This window comes from Ursus maritimus, unplaced genomic scaffold, assembly GCF_017311325.1.
Source record: "Ursus maritimus isolate PB19 unplaced genomic scaffold, ASM1731132v1 scaffold_6, whole genome shotgun sequence".
NCBI lineage: Eukaryota > Metazoa > Chordata > Mammalia > Carnivora > Ursidae > Ursus > Ursus maritimus.
In genome coordinates, this window is record NW_024426774.1 from 8810375 (window position 1) to 8830247 (window position 19873).

The 19873-nt window shown below is 60.2% G+C and overlaps 1 protein-coding gene across 4 annotated transcripts in view; it reads right to left on the minus strand.

Moving 5' to 3' along the window:
- Positions 1-982: 982 nt before the first annotated feature.
- The window catches only part of TPO (thyroid peroxidase), a 49313-nt gene continuing 30422 nt past the window's right edge, over positions 983-19873 (minus strand). For 2 of the 4 annotated variants that reach the window (XM_040622873.1, XM_040622870.1), the window contains 7 exons: positions 18742-18912; positions 17469-17706; positions 16698-16906; positions 15826-15996; positions 11103-11234; positions 8003-8102; positions 1946-2355 (listed from right to left, as the gene is read on the minus strand). In XM_040622873.1, the coding sequence (XP_040478807.1) occupies positions 2037-2355; positions 8003-8102; positions 11103-11234; positions 15826-15996; positions 16698-16906; positions 17469-17706; positions 18742-18912 (1340 nt within the window). In that variant the 3' untranslated portion in view covers positions 1946-2036. Of the gene's footprint in view, positions 1214-1945; positions 2356-8002; positions 8103-11102; positions 11235-15825; positions 15997-16697; positions 16907-17468; positions 17707-18741; positions 18913-19873 lie in introns of those variants that run through there. The other 2 variants (XM_040622871.1, XM_040622872.1) reach the window with 2 other exon arrangements.

Genomic DNA, 19873 nt, shown 5'->3' on the forward strand with positions numbered 1-19873 from the left:
CAGTGTTTGAAGGTTACGAGCAGTAAGACGTGTTTCACAAACACGCACCAATTTCCTCGGCCAGGTCCTCCCTCCCGGCTCATCAAAAGAGCTGCTCGGGCCTGAGCTGGTCTCTCGGTCACGAACTTGTCTCCACGTTCCGGGGCAGGTGAGTCTACGTGCCGTTCTGCCGAGAGGGAAGGCTTCCCATCTCCTGGAGGGGCTGGGAGGGACCAGCCACCTGGGCAGGGGACTCAGCCTGCCGCTCGGTCACTTTGTGTGGAAAACTGGGGCCGTGACAGTCACTGCTTTGTGGGGACCTCCAGCCCCTGACGCCGCTGAGGCTGGGGAGCCTCAGAGGGACGGCGGGCTGTTACCTGCGTGCTTAGGTTAGCTGGGGCCAGGCAGCAGGTGCCCAGAGCGGGGCCTGGATCTAAGAGATTTTACCGTGGTCCCCTTGAGGGCGACACAAACCCCAAGAGCCATCCTCCTTCCACCGCCGTCCGCAAGGAGGGCAGCCGGGAGGGGACGCAGGCACGGAGCGTCTGTGGCTTCGAGGCGGCCGAGATGCAGGATGCAGGGAAGCAGGCGGGAGGGCAGGAAAAGCGGCGGAAGGAAGAGGAGGGGCGGCAGGATGACACCAGGGAAGACAGACGTGAGTGCAGTGAAAACAACGTGTCCCGTTTGTCGGGTGGGAAGAAGAGGCTCATAAGCGTGTAGCTGCGTGTGGAGGCAGCCGTGGGCGGACGGGGTCAGGCGGGTTCACGGAGCACCAGTCGCTGTGAGGGGCGAGGATTTATGGGCCTGCGCTGGGTCGTAACTACAGCACATGCTCGATCAGCCTCGATTTAGAAAACAGCCTCAGCGGCGATTTTGGAAACAGGAACTGTTGTCAGGCAGTGAACATGAGGTCAGTGTGTCCCGATCGGCGTCCGACAACGGGCAGGTGCGCCGTCGTCCACCCCGTCACCGACCCGTGAAAGCAAATGCGAGGGACACGTGACTCTGGCTCGGGGAGCAGGACACACTTTATTCGGGATGGAAATGCCGGCATCAGAGTTGTTTCCCGAGTGAACGTCTTCCCCCTCATCGTGTGGGAAGGGAGTTCCTGTCCCGAGCCTGACCGTCCGCTCCCAGGAATCAGCCCGCAGCTGCACCTGCTCACGCCCGGCTTCCACGCGCGCCACTGTGGCTCCTACTGGCAGAGAAGGATTTGGGATCCACAGGCCGGGTCCTGCAGGAGAGAAGTGGCTCTGAGCCCACGGACAGACGGGACACCCGCCGGGGCCCAGGGACACGCAGATCTCAGGGCGGCTGGAAGGGGCCTCGCATGTGCGTTCCAACGGGGGTGTTTCGGGTTCCCCGCCTGGGTGCAAACGCGGACCCTGCTCTGTGGCGGGACACCTCCGGGGACAGCCAACTGCGAGCATCCCAGGGCCAGCTGACTGCCTACATCCTGGACACGCGCAGACACGCGCTGACTTTACCGCTGCATCTCTTATGGTCATGCATACAAAGTAAAAATAATAACACGCAAGTCTAGACCAGTTGTCTCAACTCTACTTGCAATGATTCCATTTTTTTTTTTTTTAAGTGTATTTTAGAAGTCAACATTTCCTTTCAGCTTCTGGCTGTCTTCTTCGGCCAAGACCCGGGGTAATAATGAGCTGAACGCCTGCCCTCGGCTGTTAGTTTCGATCTGGTTTGTATGAACGGAAAGCACTGTCATGGCTCTCGCTCTGGCTCACTTGTTCTAATTTGTCTACACTTTTTATTTATTTTTTATTTTTTTGGTTTGCTGTTTTGTTTTCTTTTTTTTTTTTTTTTTAAGATTTTATTTATTTACCTGACAGAGAGAGAGAGACAGCCAGCGAGAGAGGGAACACAAGCAGGGGGAGTGGGAGAGGAAGAATCAGGCTCCCTGCGGAGGAGCCCGATGCGGGGCTTGATCCCAGGACCCTGCGATCACGCCCTGGGCCGAAGGCAGACGCTTAACGACTGAGCCACTCAGGCGCCCCGTCTACACTTTTTAAAAAGCAGGTTAAAGTTTCCATAAATTATCCTCTTGCATAAACACAGTTTTCGCGAGCAGTAAATGCCCAGCAGGTGTGTGCACAGAGGGACAGGACCAGCAGCAGGCAGCAGCTCAGGGTCGTGGGACCAGGCTCTTCGTGATGGCCTCCCGGTGTGAATGGGAACACGTGACCTGTGGCGACCCTGTGCTTGCTCAGGCATGCACCCACCTGCCCTGCACGCCCAGCAGGGGCACCAGGCTGTGACACACTCGTGTCCCGGCGTGTTCCACGACCTGGCTGGCAGGTGCCTCTTCCACCTGTGTCTGCGATGTGCAGTGAGGCTTTACGGCCGGTGTGTGTCCTGCGGACAAGCACACACCTGGTTACGGTGGTCACGACTCAGGAGAACCCCCCAGAGCCCGTCACACACGTTGTCACGTTGCCACCGTGACCGGAGGGGGCATTGGAACACTGGTGCCTCCCCGATCCATCAGGGGAGGAGCTGGAGGCCGCTACTACTGTGAGGAGAGCTTTAAGGTGCAGCGCGGCCCGCACTGTTCTCCTCCATCGAATGGGGGGTGGCGTCAGGAGTCCACAGAGCTGGTCCAGCACCAGGAACCCCGGCCGCAGCCCACGAACGCCCGGCCCAGCAGCCACTCCCAGCCCCAGTCCTGCCAAACTCATCTGATCATACTTCTGATCCGTGCAGAAATGCATTCGGAAACTCGCAGTCCCTGGGAGGAGAAAGTGCACTGCGGGCAGCCCCCCACTCCCGTTTTCTGTCTTCTGTTTCCCAGGCTCACTGCAGACACTGCACCTGGACGTAGGTTTCCTGAGCCATGAACGTCTCAGAAGCACACTTTGCCCCTCTCCTGCTGGAGCCGGTCAGGGCTGTGGCTCCTCCTCGTCAGACCCGCACAAAGCCGGGGGTCCCAGGGTGTGAACAACACCCTCCCAGACGACCAGGGCCCCAGGCAAGTCACAGGGAAATCAGGAAATGTCACGGGAGGAATGGAAGCAGACAGGACGCGCTGGGACCCACGGGCACGGAGAACGCCATACGCAGAGGGGACGTTCCGGCGATATGCGCCCACGTGGGAAAGAAGAAAGACCTTGGGTGACCACGTACCTTCACAGCCGGCGGAGGGGAAGAAAGGACCAGCGGAGCTCGAGTTGCAGGAGGAAGGACAGGGAGACCAGAGTAGAGAGGTCTCCCTGGGTGCAGTTCAACCTCCGTCTCACCCCCACCTCCGCCCCCGCCTGAGGCCGTGAGCGGTGACGCCGAGCTCTCCTTGGGGTCGGTGCCCCGTGTCTGCCACAGATGCAGGACAGCAGAGCCGGGCACGTGGCCACCATCCTCCTGGAAGGGGCCGCACTCTCTGGAAAGCGGGCCCTGGATTTCTGTCCCTTCCGTCTGGGACTCACGAGCACAGGCACCGGGCAGCCTCTGTCTGAGCCTCACGTCCTCCCCGAGGGGCCTCAGCGACCGCCCCTCAGGCGCCCTCCTGCCACCGCCTGCCCCAACATCCATCAGACCACAGTTCACAGTAGGTCATCCTTTGGTTTTTGTCTTTTTGTTGATTTTCTGCCGTTTCCCCTGGAGCCCTGAGTGCCGTGATCCATCCTGTGTAACACGGTGCTGGGCGCTCGGGAGGGCGAGGGCATCGAGACAAGGCAGCGGGTGCTTTCCATTCACACGGTCATTTCCGTGAGAGGCTCGCTGCAGTCAGCTCGGAACAGGAACATGCACGTGCGTGTGTGCATGTGCGTGTGTGCACAGAACGCTCGCGCCTGCCGCAGCAGGGACGTGCTTCTGATGACGGTCAGAGCCGGTGCTCCTTGTGTGCTCTGCCTTGTTCACACTGTCAGGCGTCTTTACAGCAACCGTGTGACGTGGACACAGCTGTGGCCCATTTCCTAGCGGACCTCGGTGCTCTGGGAGGTCAAAGCCTCCTTCATGGCCGCTGCCCGGAGGACGGGACAATCCAGGAGGGAGTCTGGTCACGTTGCCGTGGGACAGCCATTCCCCTGGGCACCAGCTCTGTCTCTCCGCAAAGACGGAGAAATTCCCAGACACGCAAATAGACATCCTGCTGTAGAAAGCAAACCTGAAAATCCCGCATAGTGCATTTGGGAGGGAGGCTTCTCCCCTGTTGGGGGATTTGGTGGGGTTCTACATCGATTTCCATCTCGGCCCGTGGGCGATGTTTGCAAGCGGCGAGGCCGCTGTGTCATTGCCGTGAGTTTGATCAGACTCTTTCCAAAACACAAGGAGTGGGGAGATGTGGGGCTCCTTCAGCAGCGTGTCCCGAGATACAGGGACAACCACAGCTAACATGAGACACAGCAACCCCGCCCTGATGTTCGTAGGGCTGTGTGTGCTCCGGACAGGTGACCTCACAAACAGGCGTTCAGGAAAAAACCACACAAAGCATTTTGTTAACAGAGCCTTTTCCTTCTTCATTCTCTTTCACGTTTGTCATGGAATTACAATTCAAGTGTGTCCCGTGAGGAGCAAGCAGGGCCGCTGGATCGTGGGTCCTGCCCCAGGGACTCGGGGATGAGACCATGAGTGGGGCTGATGGGAGGCGGGAGGCAGGAAGCGAATTCGCAGAGAGCCAGCGGTGCCGGGAGAAGCATGAGGCTGCGAACGCGGGTCCAAGCCCAGCCTCCTCGTTGATGGGCGCGTCACCAGGAGCTGAGTGTGAGTGTGCAGAGTAACGTCCATCCCGGGAGGAAGGCAGCGTTGCTCAAGTGACACGGACTCAGCAGGACAGTCAGGACGCGTCCCCTCACACTGCCATGTGCACCGCGGGACACCCCATCATTCCTGTGGTTGCTTCCGCGTCTCGCGGACTCAGGGCACGGTAGAAACATGCCTTGAGGGGCCGCCCTTTCCTGCGGTACCGTGTGTGAGGGCGTCTGGCCTCCTGGAAGGACAGCTCTGGGGAGCAGGGCTGGGCACTCGTTCTTGCTGTGTTCCCTGCGCCCAGACCTTGGAGAGCAGAGTGGACTGAGGTATGGAGAGGGGGCCTCGGGGCTTCGGAGCCCCAGCCCGGCTGGAGGGAGGTGGGGAGGCTCCACACATACACCCCTGGGAAGCCCCGTAGAGCAGAGGCCAGGAGGGAGGAGGGGCCCCGGTGCTGTCCCAGCATCCGGCCAAGCGCAACACTCACTCACATGCACACCGGCTGGATGTGCTTTTGGATGAAGCCACGCAGCCTCGCGGTGAAGGGCTGGGCACGGTGCCCAGATGCCAGGGTGTTTGTGGATTGTGGACGTGGAGTTGCCGGTGTGGACACGGAGTGGCAAGTGGCCCAGGTGAGCACCCACCAACGGGCTGTCCCGCGAGAGCCACCGCGGACAGCAGTTCCTCGGGTCGGCCCACATGGCGCAAAGCCCCCTCTGACTGCGCGCTGTGCCCTTTCAATCCCAGAGGACAAGCTCCCTCCCTTTCCAAGCTTCCCTCTCTCCCTGGGAGGACCAAAACCCAGGAAGTTTCAAGTTCTCAACCAAAGCAGTTTCAAATACAAGATGAAAGGCCTTTTGTTGTGGGGAGGGGAGGGGAGCGGAACTGGAGCCCGGAGTGGGCGCTTCTGGGCATGGCTGCAGGTTCGAGCTCCCTGGGGACTTAGGTGCTGTCCATCTGGTCCCCCCAGAGGCCACGGGCCAGCAACTCTGGCAAGTCAATAACACCTGTTCATGCCCCTCTGAGCGTCTCTGCACCCCTCTGCCACTTCCTGACCAGCAAAGCGGTGCTTGGGGGCATGTATGAAGGCTCCAGTATGGTGGACACTTCCCTCCCAAATTTCCCGGAAATGTATCCGCTTGACGGATGGCTGTCAACATCTGTTTTCCTTGTGTGTGGGGGCTGGAGGCACAACCTTTGCATAATGACAAGGTGACTGATGTCTAACAGAGGCGTTTACAAACTCAGAGTTGCGCGTGACTACTAAGTTGTGGTCTTGTCAGATTTTCACAGAGTGGACATTCAGTCCACGGGATCGCAGCACCCGGGAGTGTGTGCCGACGGTCTCGTTCTTACTGCTTTGTTCATTTGGTGACCGGCTACGGCTCTTAACTACTGCCAATGTCTAAGCTTCTAAGACCAGGCGATCCCTAAAACGGGGACGATTTCCTGCCGCCAGCCACCTAAAACTAGAGACGCTGTTTAAACGTTAGTAGACATAATCTCCGTGACAGGTCAGCAGTGGTGCCTTGAAGAGGATGTAAGTGATGACTGGTCAGTGGTTTGTCAGAATGACAGTGGACGGTGACGGGCCTGACGGTGACGGCCCTGACGGGGTAATCACACTCGGTCCAAAGCAAACTGGGAGGAGGCCGGGGGCGCGGCGGCCAAGCCCAGACCCCTAGACCTGGGTAGAACTTGGGTCTCAAATCTACTCCAGCTCTTATCAGGGTGGGCGAGTGACACATTCTGCAAACAGACACCCCAACACTGCTGTATGTGATTCCTGGGGCTTGAGTAACGTGACACCACGGCCCCGCGGGCTTGGCCATGAAAATCTGTTTACCCCCTTCCACGGTGTGGGCGTGTGGGGTCATAATGTCCGGGAGGGCTGTTCCTTCTGAGGCTGTGAGGAGCTCAGCTTCCAGGGGTTTGCCGGCCACCCCTGGCCTGTAGGCACGCCCCCGGTCTCTGCTCTGATCTTCAGCTGGCCTTCGCTCTGTGTGTGCCCCTGAGGACAGCAGTCCTGTCGGACTGGGGACACCTACTCCCACACAACCTCATCTCAGCTCATTATGCCCCCAACAACCCTGCTTCCAAATATGGTCACATGCCAAGGTACCAGAGGTCGGGTCTTCAACCTGTGAATTTGGGGAACACATTTCAGCCTGTAACAAAGACCTCACACGATCGACAGAAGAGTGTAATGACATCATGGCTGGATTCACCTAGCCCACGAGACACACTGCTGGGTCTGAAGCAATTCCTCCCGGTGTGGGCCATAGCTCTGCCATAAGTTACGGATCTGTTAGAAGTGTGTCATTCAAATACCCTTTACCAGACAGATGGTAAACTCACGTGTCAGGTAAAGAAGTGCAGGTAGAGGCGGTCTTGGAGTTTAAAGGAAACGGGTGCTGGCTTTACTATCGAGACACGGCGTGCGGGTAGGCAGAGCGGCGCCATCACGGGTCCGGGGACGCTACCCCCCAGGTACTCGGATAGGAGCCAAGCTGCAGTGGGCAGTGGCTGGGGACGCCCTTGGAACGCGACAGTGACCTCCCAGTGGTAAGACCTGACCACCAGGGCTGAGGTCTGGCACACAGCAGCACCACTATTGCAGAGGGATGGGGGGACGGGGGGATGGGACTGTGGGAGGTGGCCGGGGAGCAGGCGTGGCAGAGGGAAAGGGAGCCGCGGAGCTCCGTGGGGCGGCAGCAGAAGTGTCACGGCAGACGCTCCGCGGCAGGGTGGGGGTGCCCTGGCCAGACAAGACCAGCAATGGCTTCTTGTATTTTATGTCCACGAGAAAATTCAGCAAGACTCTCAGCTTGATTCCTCAGAGCCGCTGCTCAGGAAGTGGCAGCAGGTGTGCGGACCCGTTGGCCGCAGAGATACTCTGTGCTGCCATTTTTAACATAAAAGTCCAACTTTCAAGTTCCCAATTTCCAGGAGTCTGCCCTGGGAGGTACAGCTGAAGAACTGGTTTTTTATCCAGGGATGACCTTCATTCTCCTAGAAAACTCTGTGAGAATCTCTGCTTCTAATGAGAGCATCTCATGCAACCAGTGGAGTTACCAAGCATCCCTGCCCCAGAGTCTCCATCCACAGTCAGCTGACACCCCAAAGCGTGCAGGCCACTGTCCCCCTTCATTCCTTACAGCATAACACAGAGCCGGGAGTCTAATCTAGGGCTTCGTGCAAACTTGCTCTGGGGCTGCAGGGGCTTAGGGCACGAAGCATCGCACTGGCCTCTGAAACGTACCAGTCTTGCCCACGGGGGAGCAGACACCCCCGTGCCAGCTTCAGAGGGAGGACTTACCACCTGCAAATCACCGTCCAGGTGAGACCTGCCAGGCCGCCAACCAGCAGGGCGCCCAACGCGATGGAGACCAAGGACGCCTTCGGGAGCCTCCCAGAGTCTGGGGAGAAGGAGTAAGTTAGTGAGCCCCCGCCAAGGGCTGCTGCCAACGTGCCCTGCAAGCCCCAGCCCGCCCTGCCCAAAGCAGCCATTTCAGCAGACGCGCTCTCCTGAACGTGAGGTATGGGAGAGCTGGGGGAGAGCACAGGGTGCCTGCCCTTTCTCAGGCCACAGGCCCTCCCTCGAGGACTGGCCAGGAGAGACGAGCAAGCCCCGTGCAGAGGTGTTGGGTACCTGGCCTGCCTCTGCTGGGCTTAGAGAGGGGCCAAAGGTGGTTGGAGGTGCCATGTGACACCATGAGCTCGTGCCCTTGGCAACCCTGCTTTTTGCAGAAGTGGGTAGAGGGTAAACTTTGTCTGGGGCACCTGTCTGGGCAATGGTCAGAGCCCTGTGGGGAAGCCGTGGGGGACAAAACACAGCAGGTGTCCCAGCTATAGGCTCGACTGGAAGAAATGAGCAGGGTTGGCAGGTACAGACCAGAAGGGGCCATGGCTGGACGGAGGTGAGGCCAAGGAAGGAGGCTGCCTGGAGAGGCCTGGGACATGTGGGGTTTCAGTGATGGAACCTGGGAGTGCCTGTGCCACACCCGACCTCGACCTCCTCAACCAAGAAAGCAGGGATAGAACAGGCGGCTTCTCCAGCCCCGTCCTGGGTCCCACCACCTGCCGAGGATGTGCCTGCCCGCGAAAAGAGGGCTTTGGGATCTCCGTGCATCATGGACTCCTCTGTGTGGGTGCAAGTCCCATGCCTATACACGTGCCTGCTCCAGGTGTGCTGGGGTCACTATGGGCCAAGCAGAAATACAGGAGGCAGGGAAATCCACTTTCAAATAAAAGGTTAAGTACTGTCAGCCGGCATAAAAGAGGCCCCATGGCGAGCACGGCTGCCGGGCGTCGTCCAGAGTGCGGGCAGAGAGGACACCCAAGAGAGACTTGCCTTGCACTGATTCTTCCAAAACGATAAAGAGCGGACTTCACAGACACGCCCACCGTGGTCTGTGGCCTGTTGCCTGCATTGAGCCAGATCCCGGATGGCAGGTGTGTGCCGTTCAGAGAGCTGCCCCTGCCCCGGAGGGTGGACAGAGTGGGAGTGGGGACCCCTTGGCGGACTACACGACGCCCAAGCCGGCTCAGCCTGCGCCTGTCTGGTGCCTGGATTGACCCTCCCCTCGCTCCGCCCCGCCGGCCTGATGTCCACCCAGCCTCCCTGTGGCTGTACAGAGATGGGCCTGAGGAGGTAACTGGGGTCAAATGAGGTCACAAGGCTGGGCGCCCATCTCAGTGACTGGCGTCCTATGAGAAAGGACGACCAGGTGAGGACACGGGAGAGGGGCCTCGAGAGGAACAGCGCTGCCCATGCCTGGACCTCAGACTTAGCCCCAGGACCAGGACGACAGGTCTGCTGTGTGGTCCAGCCGGGTGTGCGGTGCTGTGACCCCAACCGAGCAACAGAACGCAGAGCCTTTGTCCCAAGACTCAAAACCAAAGAAAACCAGAGCCAGCTGGGCCCGGGTTCGTCTCCGACACTGTTCCCAGGCTGCACTTCCTGGCTGCAATGGGTCTCCTTTTACCTCACCTGATGGGGGGGGCCCGCACGTGTGTTTGCCGCGAACAGCTGTGCGCAAACGCACCCACACAAGCTTGCAAAGGGGGCCGGCCGCCCTGGAATTACTCGGAGTCTCAAAAGCCCGGCCTCCAGAACATTGTGACCCCAGTGGTCGTGGTCACAGGGACGGGGAGCCGGGCAACGGGACACAAGCTGGTGATGCCTCCAGCAGACAGACGGCTGCGCCATGCCCTGACCCACCCAGGACGGGGTGACCACGTGCAAGGACCCCAGTAAGAGTCACTGTTTCCTGAAACAACGCCTCAGCCTCTACTGAACCTGTGCGGCTTCAGGGTGCGCCCTGCACAAAATCTCACCTTTCTGGGACCAAGATCATTCATGGGGTGGGGATGGGGTCTGGAGTAAACGTCCACAAGGAAGGCATCGCAGGGGCGCCCTCCGCTTTGCAGAAGTAGGTGTTACGAAGCACAGAAAGTCTTCCCGGGGAGACACGGGACTGCTGACCCCGGGCCCTCGGCTCACCCTGCAGGACCCAGACCTGCGATCCCCGGCCTGGAACAGCCCTGACCCCCTTTCTGGGTGTGTGTGCGGCATGGGCACCTGACCAGGCGGCCTTCAGACGGTGGTTTTAGACATTTTCCTGAAAACCCTGAAAGCGAGAGCTGCTGTTTTTGTAGTTTTCTGTGACCAAGAGTGTTCTGGTATCAGATCCATGGAGAACAAATGTTCAAACAGAGGAAAACTGTGAATAAGGCCAGAGGCTTCCCCAGGAGTAGGCACCATGGACAGGGGCAGAGGGAAAGCTTGTGAGGAGGACACAGGGTACAGCCCACGGCCAGGGGCACACACAGCAGGCCACCAACAATCACATACCGGTGCCGCCCCGTCACTCACATCCACGCATGATGGCGGTGGGACACACGTGGCCCAGTCACTTGCATCCACACATGACAGCAGCGGGACACACGTGGCCCTGTCACTTGCATCCACGCATGATGGCTGCAGGACACACGTGGCCCCATCACTCACATCCACGCATGACAGCAGCAGGACACACATGGCCCCGTCACCTGCATCCACGCATGACGGCTGCAGGACACACGTGGCCCTGTCACTTGCATCCACGCATGATGGCTGCAGGACACACGTGGCCCCGTCACCTGCATCCACGCATGACGGCTGCAGGACACACATGGCCCCGTCACTCGCATCCACGCATGACGGCTGCAGGACACAGGTGGCCCCATCACTCACATCCATGCGTGACAGAGGCGGGACACACGTGGCCCTGTCACTTGCATCCATACACGATGGCAGCAGGATGCTCATGGTCACAGGCGCAGTGCAGCTGGGATGACCCTGCTGCCATCTGTAGGGTGGACCGCAGACCTGCCCTCCCCTCCCCGCTCAGGAAGCACGAGGAGTGCGCACTCACCTACACACGTCGCTCCGTCCTCCCCCAGCACGTAGGGGTCTGTGCACTCGCACCTGAAGCTGCCCTTGGTGTTCCTACACCGGGCCGACGGATGGCAGGGAGGGGGTGTCACGTCTTCACACTCGTTGATATCTGCACAAACCACATAGAGGTCAGGCAATGTCCCCATCCTCCCCGTCGCCCGCTCTGGTCCTCACCCTGGAGGCACCCGCACGCTCCCTGCACTGTGGGCAAGAGAATACGAGAACCCCCCGTACCCTGTCAGCCGTGTCCCTGTTGTGCCATGCCTCTCCCTGAGTACCCGCTTTCTCCTGGCCAGTGCATGTCCTCTGAGGTCAGCTTGGCAGACGGTCGGCCCCTTTGTGACCACGCTGCACAGTGTGACCACGAGGCTGTGCGGGAGACCCCGCGCACAGCGATGCTGGTCCAGTCCCTCCCGGCCGATGGCTTACTCCCGTTCAAGCTCTGTGCCAAGTGCTCCTCTTGAGCAGGAGGGAAGCCAGCGGGACCACGGCCAGGGCACGGCCGGGGTGCCCCGTGGAGTCATCACTGGCTCACAGCACACGGGGCTGCTGCGCCTCGTCAGACATGGGGTCAGAGCCTCCCGAGGACACTGGCCCCCTCCACCCAGAGTAGGACCTGGCCTGCTGTGGGACGGGAGCGGGTGGGATGGAGGTGACCAGGGCAGGGCTGGGTCTGTGCACCTGCGTGGACTGTTTTCCAACTAGACGGCTCACCCTCAGAGAGCATGCGAGGCCTTGGGTCATGACCCCACGACCCTCGACGCTGACCCACTGGGGCAGCACTGGCTGCCCAGCCCTGAGTCAGAGCCTGGGCTCCCAGGCCCGGCGCACTGGTGCGCGTGGGCGAGCCACCGTCGGTGAGGAAGGGGTTCTGCCCTCATGTCTCCTTCTGCCAGAAACCTGGAACCCCTTGCTGGATTTCCAGGGCCTGTTTCCAGGTGACTTGTGTCCGCTTTTCTTCAAATATGTTTCTTTTCTGGCCAGTTCCAGGAAACACAAGTGGTCTTAGTGTCAACAGACAACATGTGTTACGTATCACTGAGCACGTGTTGAATAAACGCAACACGCACCATCACACACTCCCAGGCCATCAGTGTTCGAGGAATGACGTGAACACCAGCTTGGCCCCCTCGCCTTCATCCCGGACCCTGTGCCGCCAACACTCCGGGGCGACGTGGGGACTTGCCAGGTGGAGGCTGGACCCCTGCACAGGCCAGCGTCCGGCCACAGAATGATGCTCGCCTCCCAGCGCGCGAGTGGGGGACTTGGAGCCTGACCAGAGCCGTGTGACAAACGTAAGCCCTGGGCGTTGTCCACAGGGCAAGAGCACATGGGGGTGCAGGGTGGGGTTGCTCCTGACGCGGAGGCCGAGGCTGAGGGCTGCCCCAAGACAGACTTCCCCCACATGTAAATGGATGTAATTATGCACCTTCAAAGGGCTGGGGGTCAGGACCACTGTGTGCCTTTTGGGGGACATGCTTCATCCAAGTCAGTGACCCCATACTTTCTGGTCTCCCTGCCCCGGGAAGCTGCAGGGTAGGTGGGGACAGACCCACACGGGTCTCAGGCCCGCCGAGTCCCCAGATTCCTGGGTCGATCCGTGTGAGACCAGGCTCGCTTACCTGTCCCGCGTTGTCTCCCACCCCTGCACATGGGGTGCTGGCCGGGGCCTCACTGTCCGGGAGACACAAGAGCCATGGCTGTGTTCATCCATCGCATGCCCTCTTGGCAACAAGGAGCAAAGGGCCACAGACACCCCACTTTCTACCACTTTGAATTCCCAACTTTAAAGCCTCAAAAGAGACTCGTTACAGTTAATCTGCCAGAATTCTTTCCATCGGCCTCTCTTGCGGGTGAGTCGGCGGACGAGCAGGGTTTGAGTGAAGAGAAGAGTGTGCGTCTCGTCGGGTCTGTGCGTTAACCCTGCAGTGAGCCCGGCTTCCCCTCCCGTGGCCACGGCCTGAGCTGCGGTGTCACCGAGGACCCGCGGTGGCTCTCATGTTCACTCTCGTCAGCTTCGTCCCACGAGGGAAGAGCGCCGTCTGCCCCGTTCACGAGTCTGTCTCCCCTTGTGATTCTCGATCTCGGAACGCCCGGTGCCGGGCACAGATCAGGTGGAAAACGTTTGTGTCCGTTAACAGTGCATTCATACCATCCTCTGCTCCTCATCGGTTTCGGGACTTTGTTTAAAGGCAGCCCATCTTAATTATCACGCATCAGGACAAAGCACAGCATTGTATGATGAAGAGTCAACACCCTCTCCTTCCTCACCCCGTCTCACTGTGCCGAGTTTGAAACCAAGTTTAACGAGTCATCGTTTCCGTGAAGACATTTACAAATATTTTACAAATAAACAGTCTCCTCCGCTTTTATAAAAGTCTAAGCGGGTCCCTGTTAACCCATTCCTGTGCGTTTTTACTCCTCGATGCCTCATGGGCAGCACGCACGGCAGCGGGCACCTTGCGGGTGTTTACAGATGCGTTCGCCGTGTGCGTGCACCAGAATCCGAGCCAGACCTCATGACGCACGATGTTCATCACGTTGGCTCTGTGCCCTGTGCTTTCGCTGCGCATTGGACTCATTTGGACCGAGAAGCCATGAGGGGACTGAAGACCATCCCCCGCTAATGTTTGCAAATGCGGAGTCACAGCGGCTGTGGGTTTTGGAGGCGGACACAGAAGCCCTGAGGGGGCCCAGGCCAGGCGTGTGGGGGCGCAGACCAGGTCAGGGCCGGTGGGGAACAGGGTCCAGTTAGAGCGGGTTGGCCAGCCTTCCTGGACCCATCCCGCCCAACCAGAGTCTTGGTAACCGTGCAGGTCCTGACTGGGATGCGCTGGGGGTCCCGGAGCTGCTGCCTCTGTGGCCACAACACATGTGAGCCTGGAATCTGCCCACACAGTGTGCCGCGCCCCCAGCAGTCCCCCAGGAGCACCCGCCAGGCTCAGACCGAGCCGGGGCTCTCAGCTGGTGGTCAGTAGGAGCCGGGCATGTGCCGGGCCCAGCTGGTCTTGAGCCGCCACGTTAGGGGGAGATTAAGTGTTGGTTTGAGGGATTATGGAAGAGGAAAGCATGATGGGTGGGCTGAGAAGGCAAGTCAGGAATAGAGCTTTGGGGTCATGGATGCTGAAAACAGCCAAGATCAACACCTCAAATGTCCAGATATTTAGGCAAAAAGGGTGTGAGGCACACAGCACTGTAGGTTCCTGTAAGGTGAACTTTCTGGAAGGCAGATCTCTGACGGAGCTCTCTGGGAGGTGTCACTGTCCTCAACCGGGTCCTAACGAGGTGCGGGCTATCTGCCAGCCCAGCCACTCACGGCCTGCTTGGGCAAATCTGGGTGGCAAAGCTTTTCCAGTGCGGGCGTGTGTTCGGCACCAAAGTCCCTGGCACCAGCGGGCTCTGATCTGGTTGTTTCTGTGTCATCGGCTGTCTCTCAGGGTCATTCCCTGGACCTGGTTCTGCACCCGGCAACCCGCCCTCCCCAAGACTCTGCCAGGAGCCTGGCAGGTGCACGGGACTGCACCGTCGCAGATCTGGGTGCTCATGGTCTCACTCAGTCTTCCTGTAGGATTTAGAGCCAGAAGCAGGGAGCCCTGCTGCCCTCCCAGGACAGGACGTTCCTGACATTCAAAACTGAAACGGGGATTTTTGTTACTGAGGAGAAATATACATCACAAAAAACCGACCATCTGAACCATTTTTAACTGTGCGTTTGGATGGCATTAATATGCAACTATCACCACCATGCATCCCCAAGAGCTCTCATCGTCCTACATGGACACTCGTGGGCATTAATATGCAACTATCACCACCATGTATCCCCAGAGCTCTCATCGTCCTACATGGACACTCATGCTTGAGTTCATCCCTCTTCCCTGTGCAGAGTGACATGCAGCTCATAACGAGCAGCCCGCACGCGGCTTGGCGCCTGACACCAGGCTCCTGTCCCAGACTTCTGTGGCCACAATCCGTGGGCCGAGGAGTCGGGCACGCGTGCTTCCAGCTCCCAACATCGCTTCCCTGGCCACTGACAGGTGGCCACTGACAGGGTCGTGCACTGAAATTGTGGGTCATTTCTGAAGGAGTCAGGGCTGCTCTCACCAGGAATCCCCAGCCTCGGGGTCCAATGCACAGACGTCCCCTTGGGACGTCCCTTCTGCCTTCTTCTCTGCAGGAGCGACTTGGGGATGCAGGCCGGTCACCTGAGCTCTGCACCCGGCCACCAACACTGTTCCAAGCAGTCTATCGGGGAGGCGAGCGGGAGGTGGCTCGGGGCACCCGGGGCAGACCCCGGAGGCTCTCCCACCTGTGCTCGCCTTCTGGCTGCAAGTTCACACCAGGAGCACAGGGCCCAGCACACGGGGGATGAGGACGCGGCCAGATGACAAGCTATTCCAGGCTGTTTCGAGTGGAAGAGTTTCCCTTTGGTTTCAGTTGAGGAATTGGCTGTAGAACATGGAAGTCTAACGCGTCCCCTTCCCTGCCGCTCACCGTGACGGCCACATGCGACTGTCTAGAGAGGCCAGCTGGGGCGCGTGTCAGCCTAGGACGGGACACTGTATTCCGCGCCAAAGCAATTCCTGGGAAGATAATGACGCCCAGAGGCACCTTTTTGTGAATGACACTTGCTCTTACTTCCTGTTTGAAAACGGCAGATTTGGGGTAAAGTCAGTAAAGCCTGTGCCTCTGGAGCCACTGACCTCTGCAGACGGGGGGCCGGAGATCCGCGCCCCTGGGGGAGCAGGCCACCTGCTCCTGGCCTTGCAGCTGGAACCCGTGGTGGCAGAAGAACACCAGCACGCGCCGCCCCGACTCGCCACAGAGCGTGACGTCCCCGTCGTCCATGCCATCCGGGAGGCTGCATGCGTCACCTGCGCCGAGGGGGAAGATAGACGCCGTCAGGACTTCACTCCCCGTTCCGCCCCCCGTCTCCCAGCCCTCTCGCCCGCATGGACCCCACGTCCCACGGTTCCGTCCGGGTCACGCACGACAGGGCGCAGTGGTGATTAGGAATGAGCCCCAACTGCCTCAGGTCGTTGCTCTGAACCAACTTCTCCAGGCTTTGTCCCCACCCGACACACTGCTCCTGTCACCAACCCCGGGGCTGGCGGCCACGACTCTGCACCACGTGCCTTCCTCCTTCCTGAGGCCCTCTCTGGGGGCTCCCCTCAGGGCCCTCACTGCCTCACCTCCTCACCTCCCTCACCCTTCACCCCCTTACCCCCATCCCTCCTCCCCCCTCACCTCCTCACCTGCCTACCTCCCTCACTTCCTTCACCTGCCCACCCCCTTGCCTCCCCAGCTTCCCGCCTCCCCACGGGAGCCGCGTCTGCCGCAGTCTAGTGGGGCACGCAGCTTCTCGGCACCAGGTGCACCTCTGTGGACAGCACCACGGAGGCCCAGTGGACGCCCTGTGCCCCCAGCCCCACGCTCATCCACCCCCCAGCCCACCCCGACTCGGGGGACTTGCGCGCAGCTCAGACGTGGGGTGCTCACCCCCACCTTGCGGCACATGACACTCTCGAAAACAACCCACATGCTACAACATAATTTAAAAAGGGCTTCACGTCACCTTGAGGAAGGGCCTCCCTCCACATGTCCAGGTTCAGACCTGGAATGTTCTCACAGGACTCAAAGTCCTGCGGGAATCTCCCGATTTGGAAGGTGTCTGCGGGCACGCTGGGGAGGCCCGTGTTGTCACAGATGACCCGGGATAGGGAATGCCTCGCCAGCTCGCGCCGTTGGGCCTCGGTGAACACTCCGCTGCTCTCCCACCAGAACCTGCAAGGGAGGAGAGGGCGGAGCACGCTGCAGGGAACCCGCGGCTGAGGGCGCCTCCTGTCGGGCAGACAGGTGTCCTGCGCTGTCGACCACGCCCGCGGGCTCCCAGACTCCTCACTCCTGACACACTGGGCCCGGAATGAGGGGCTGGCTCAGCAGACTCCCTCGGGGACCTTCGCGGGGCGGGTTCCCAGGCCGAGCGACATGGGCAGCGCACCCACCCCGCGCTCGCACGCCGTCCCTGGGCCTCGGCCTCATGCCTCGGTCAGCACCCACGTGCCCAATTCGGCAGACGTGTGAGAGAACACCCAAAGGTGGGTTTCTGGGCGTCAGGAACACCCGTGCTCTTCACGTGATGCCCGCTCAGGTGTGAGAGTGGGTCATTCGGACGCGGCAACAGCAGCTCACAGTTCAAGTGCTCTGTGCGCTCACGCTGCATGTCCTCCATTTCTGTGATGACCCAGGTTCACGGCCCCACAGAGACGGCCCAGCCGGGCTGCGGGAGCGCCCATGACGCAGCTGTGTTGGGGCCTGTGCAGAAGTGCCTGGCTGCGATACCCACCGGTCTCCGTCCCTCAGGGCCTTCATCTGTTTCCCAATGAGGCACGCAAACAGCGGACCCGTGCGCGCCTGGGGCAGGAAGGTCTCGGCTAGGCCGCCCAGCCAGACGTCGATGTTGTCGGGGTGCCCATACAGGTCCATTATGCGGCCCGCGATGCTCGCGTTGGTGATGGCGGAGCGCAGGTCGGCCCGCGTCTCCAGTCTGGGCAGGCCGCAGAACTCCCTCCACGCGTTGTAGCCTGAAGGGAGGAGGGAGTGTGGTGTTATCTCCCTCCATCCGCGCGTCCGCCCCACCCGCCCGACTAGAGCAGGGCTGCACGGGGAGCTACAGCGGGAGCAGCCGAGTCCCGTCCGCGATGCCCAGCTACAGAGAAACCACTCCGCTACTTGGTGCCCCGCAGCGCGGAACACGCCGAATGTTCCAGCGCCCCGGTCGGGATCTTACTGAAGACCTTGCTTATAAACAAGGTGGGAAGACACGGTCTTTGACAATGATAACTCAGCCTCCTGGGGCTTTGAGGGGGAGGTAAGAGCAGCACATCTGGGGGACCCTGAACAAGCAGGCCTGGCTCCCCGTGGCGGGTCCACGAGCCCCCGACACACGCAGCAGAGGGATACGTGTGGAGTGGGCCCTGGCCTACAGGAGCTCCCTGGGCACCAGGCAGGTCTGCACACAGGAACTGAGTGGCAGGTGGCCTTGCACGGCTAGCAAAGTTGACCAGACAGCTGAACTATGGGGGCCCCAGAGGAAAGGCCACGGAAGGCAGGGCATCAGGCTGGCCTCAGGGTGGGGAGGGTTGGGACAAGTGAGGGGGATGCGGTTGGGGTGGGCACAGCAAGTGGGAGTCGGGAGCTGGGGGCTGGCCCGAGAAGAGGGTCCCCATCCACAGAGTGGCCAGGAGATGGGACCGCTGGTGAGTGACGCCCTAGAGGCAGCCGGAGGGATGTGCTGGCCGGGGCGCGGTGAGAGGAAGAGACAGACAGAACAGCAGCCCTTCTAACTTCCCAAAAACACCAGGCCAGACCACCTCCTTCTCCCTCTTTGGGGACTGCTCTTTCTAAACGCCCGGGCTCCTGCCCACTGGGAGGCCCTGGGCACCCCCTGGGGCTCTGTCCTCGAAGCAACACTGAATGGGCTCCCAGCAGAAAAACCAGAGAGGAGCAAGCTGGCTGGAGGTTGGAGACACTTCGCTTCTGATGGAATGGGCTCTCAGGTGGCTGCCCCCACAACCCAGGCGGGAGGGAAGCCCAGGGAGGAGCGGGGGTGGGCAGACCTGGCAGGCCGTGGTCCCGGCCCCGCTGCAGGTTAATCGATGCCAGGTCCAGCCTGCCCGAGCTCCCCAGCACGAACAGCCTCTCTGTCAGCTCCTCGTTCATCAGCTGGTCCTGCACCTGCAGCTTGGCTGGTCTCGCGAGAAGGCCCCGCACCAGGGGGTCCACACCGCCTGGAAAACATCACGGAAGAGGCGAGGTCATCTCATGAGTGCTGGAGAAACAGTAATAAAACCTCACACAGTAAACTCTGCTTGTTCTCAACAGAAAACCCTTCACGGTCACGAATTCAAGGTCATGAATTCACTTTATGTGATTCTGAGGATTTCCGAGTACTGCTTGGGTTCAGCCGAGTGGGCGGGTTAACATCTGTCTGGGTCCCCAAGGACTGACCAGCAGGTGCAGAGGGCAGGCCTCAGGTCCGCAGGGGACCCAGAGAAGGAGCCCAGCGGTGCTGAAGTTTTCGTCAGTTCCCGCAGCAGAACGCCTGCAGGGGGAGGAAGCTGGAGTCTACCATGCAGGGTGGCTGAGCAGAGGTGGGTGGGTCAGGGCACTTGTGCCCCTCACCTCCAGGTGCCAGTCGGCCCACAGGACCCGTTATGGAAAAGCCTACCTCTCAACTCCCTCCCACCCTGATCGCATGGCGGAGGGACCTTTATCACACCTGTCTGGCCTCCTGGGGCCCCAACAGCACAACTCAGAAAGCACATGTTCTTTGGCCTGTGGGGGGCTGGCCTGGGTACCATCGATGTACGGGGTCCTGGTGACCCGTGTGACTCCAGTCTTTCTCCCTAATGCTCTGTGCACATTCATTTGGGAGCAGAGATCGTGTGTGGTGACTGCTTCCCCTCACCTCCCCCTGCTGCGTCCACCAGGCACCAGGCACCTTTGTGACAGGCCAGAAGCTTCTAGAAGGAGGACGTTGGGAGGACAAGGGGTAGAAACAACCCTTCCCAGCACCTGTTGTGCGGACGCTTATGCTCCAGGGCTCTGTGGTGGGGACGAGGCGGGAGCAGGCTGCATGTTTAATGGGAAGATGGTGTTATTTACGCTGAACAGGTGTGCGTGGGTCTCTACCTCAGTATTTCTGGAATAACAGGGCAGAGGCGCTCGCACCCGGGTGGCTACCCTGTG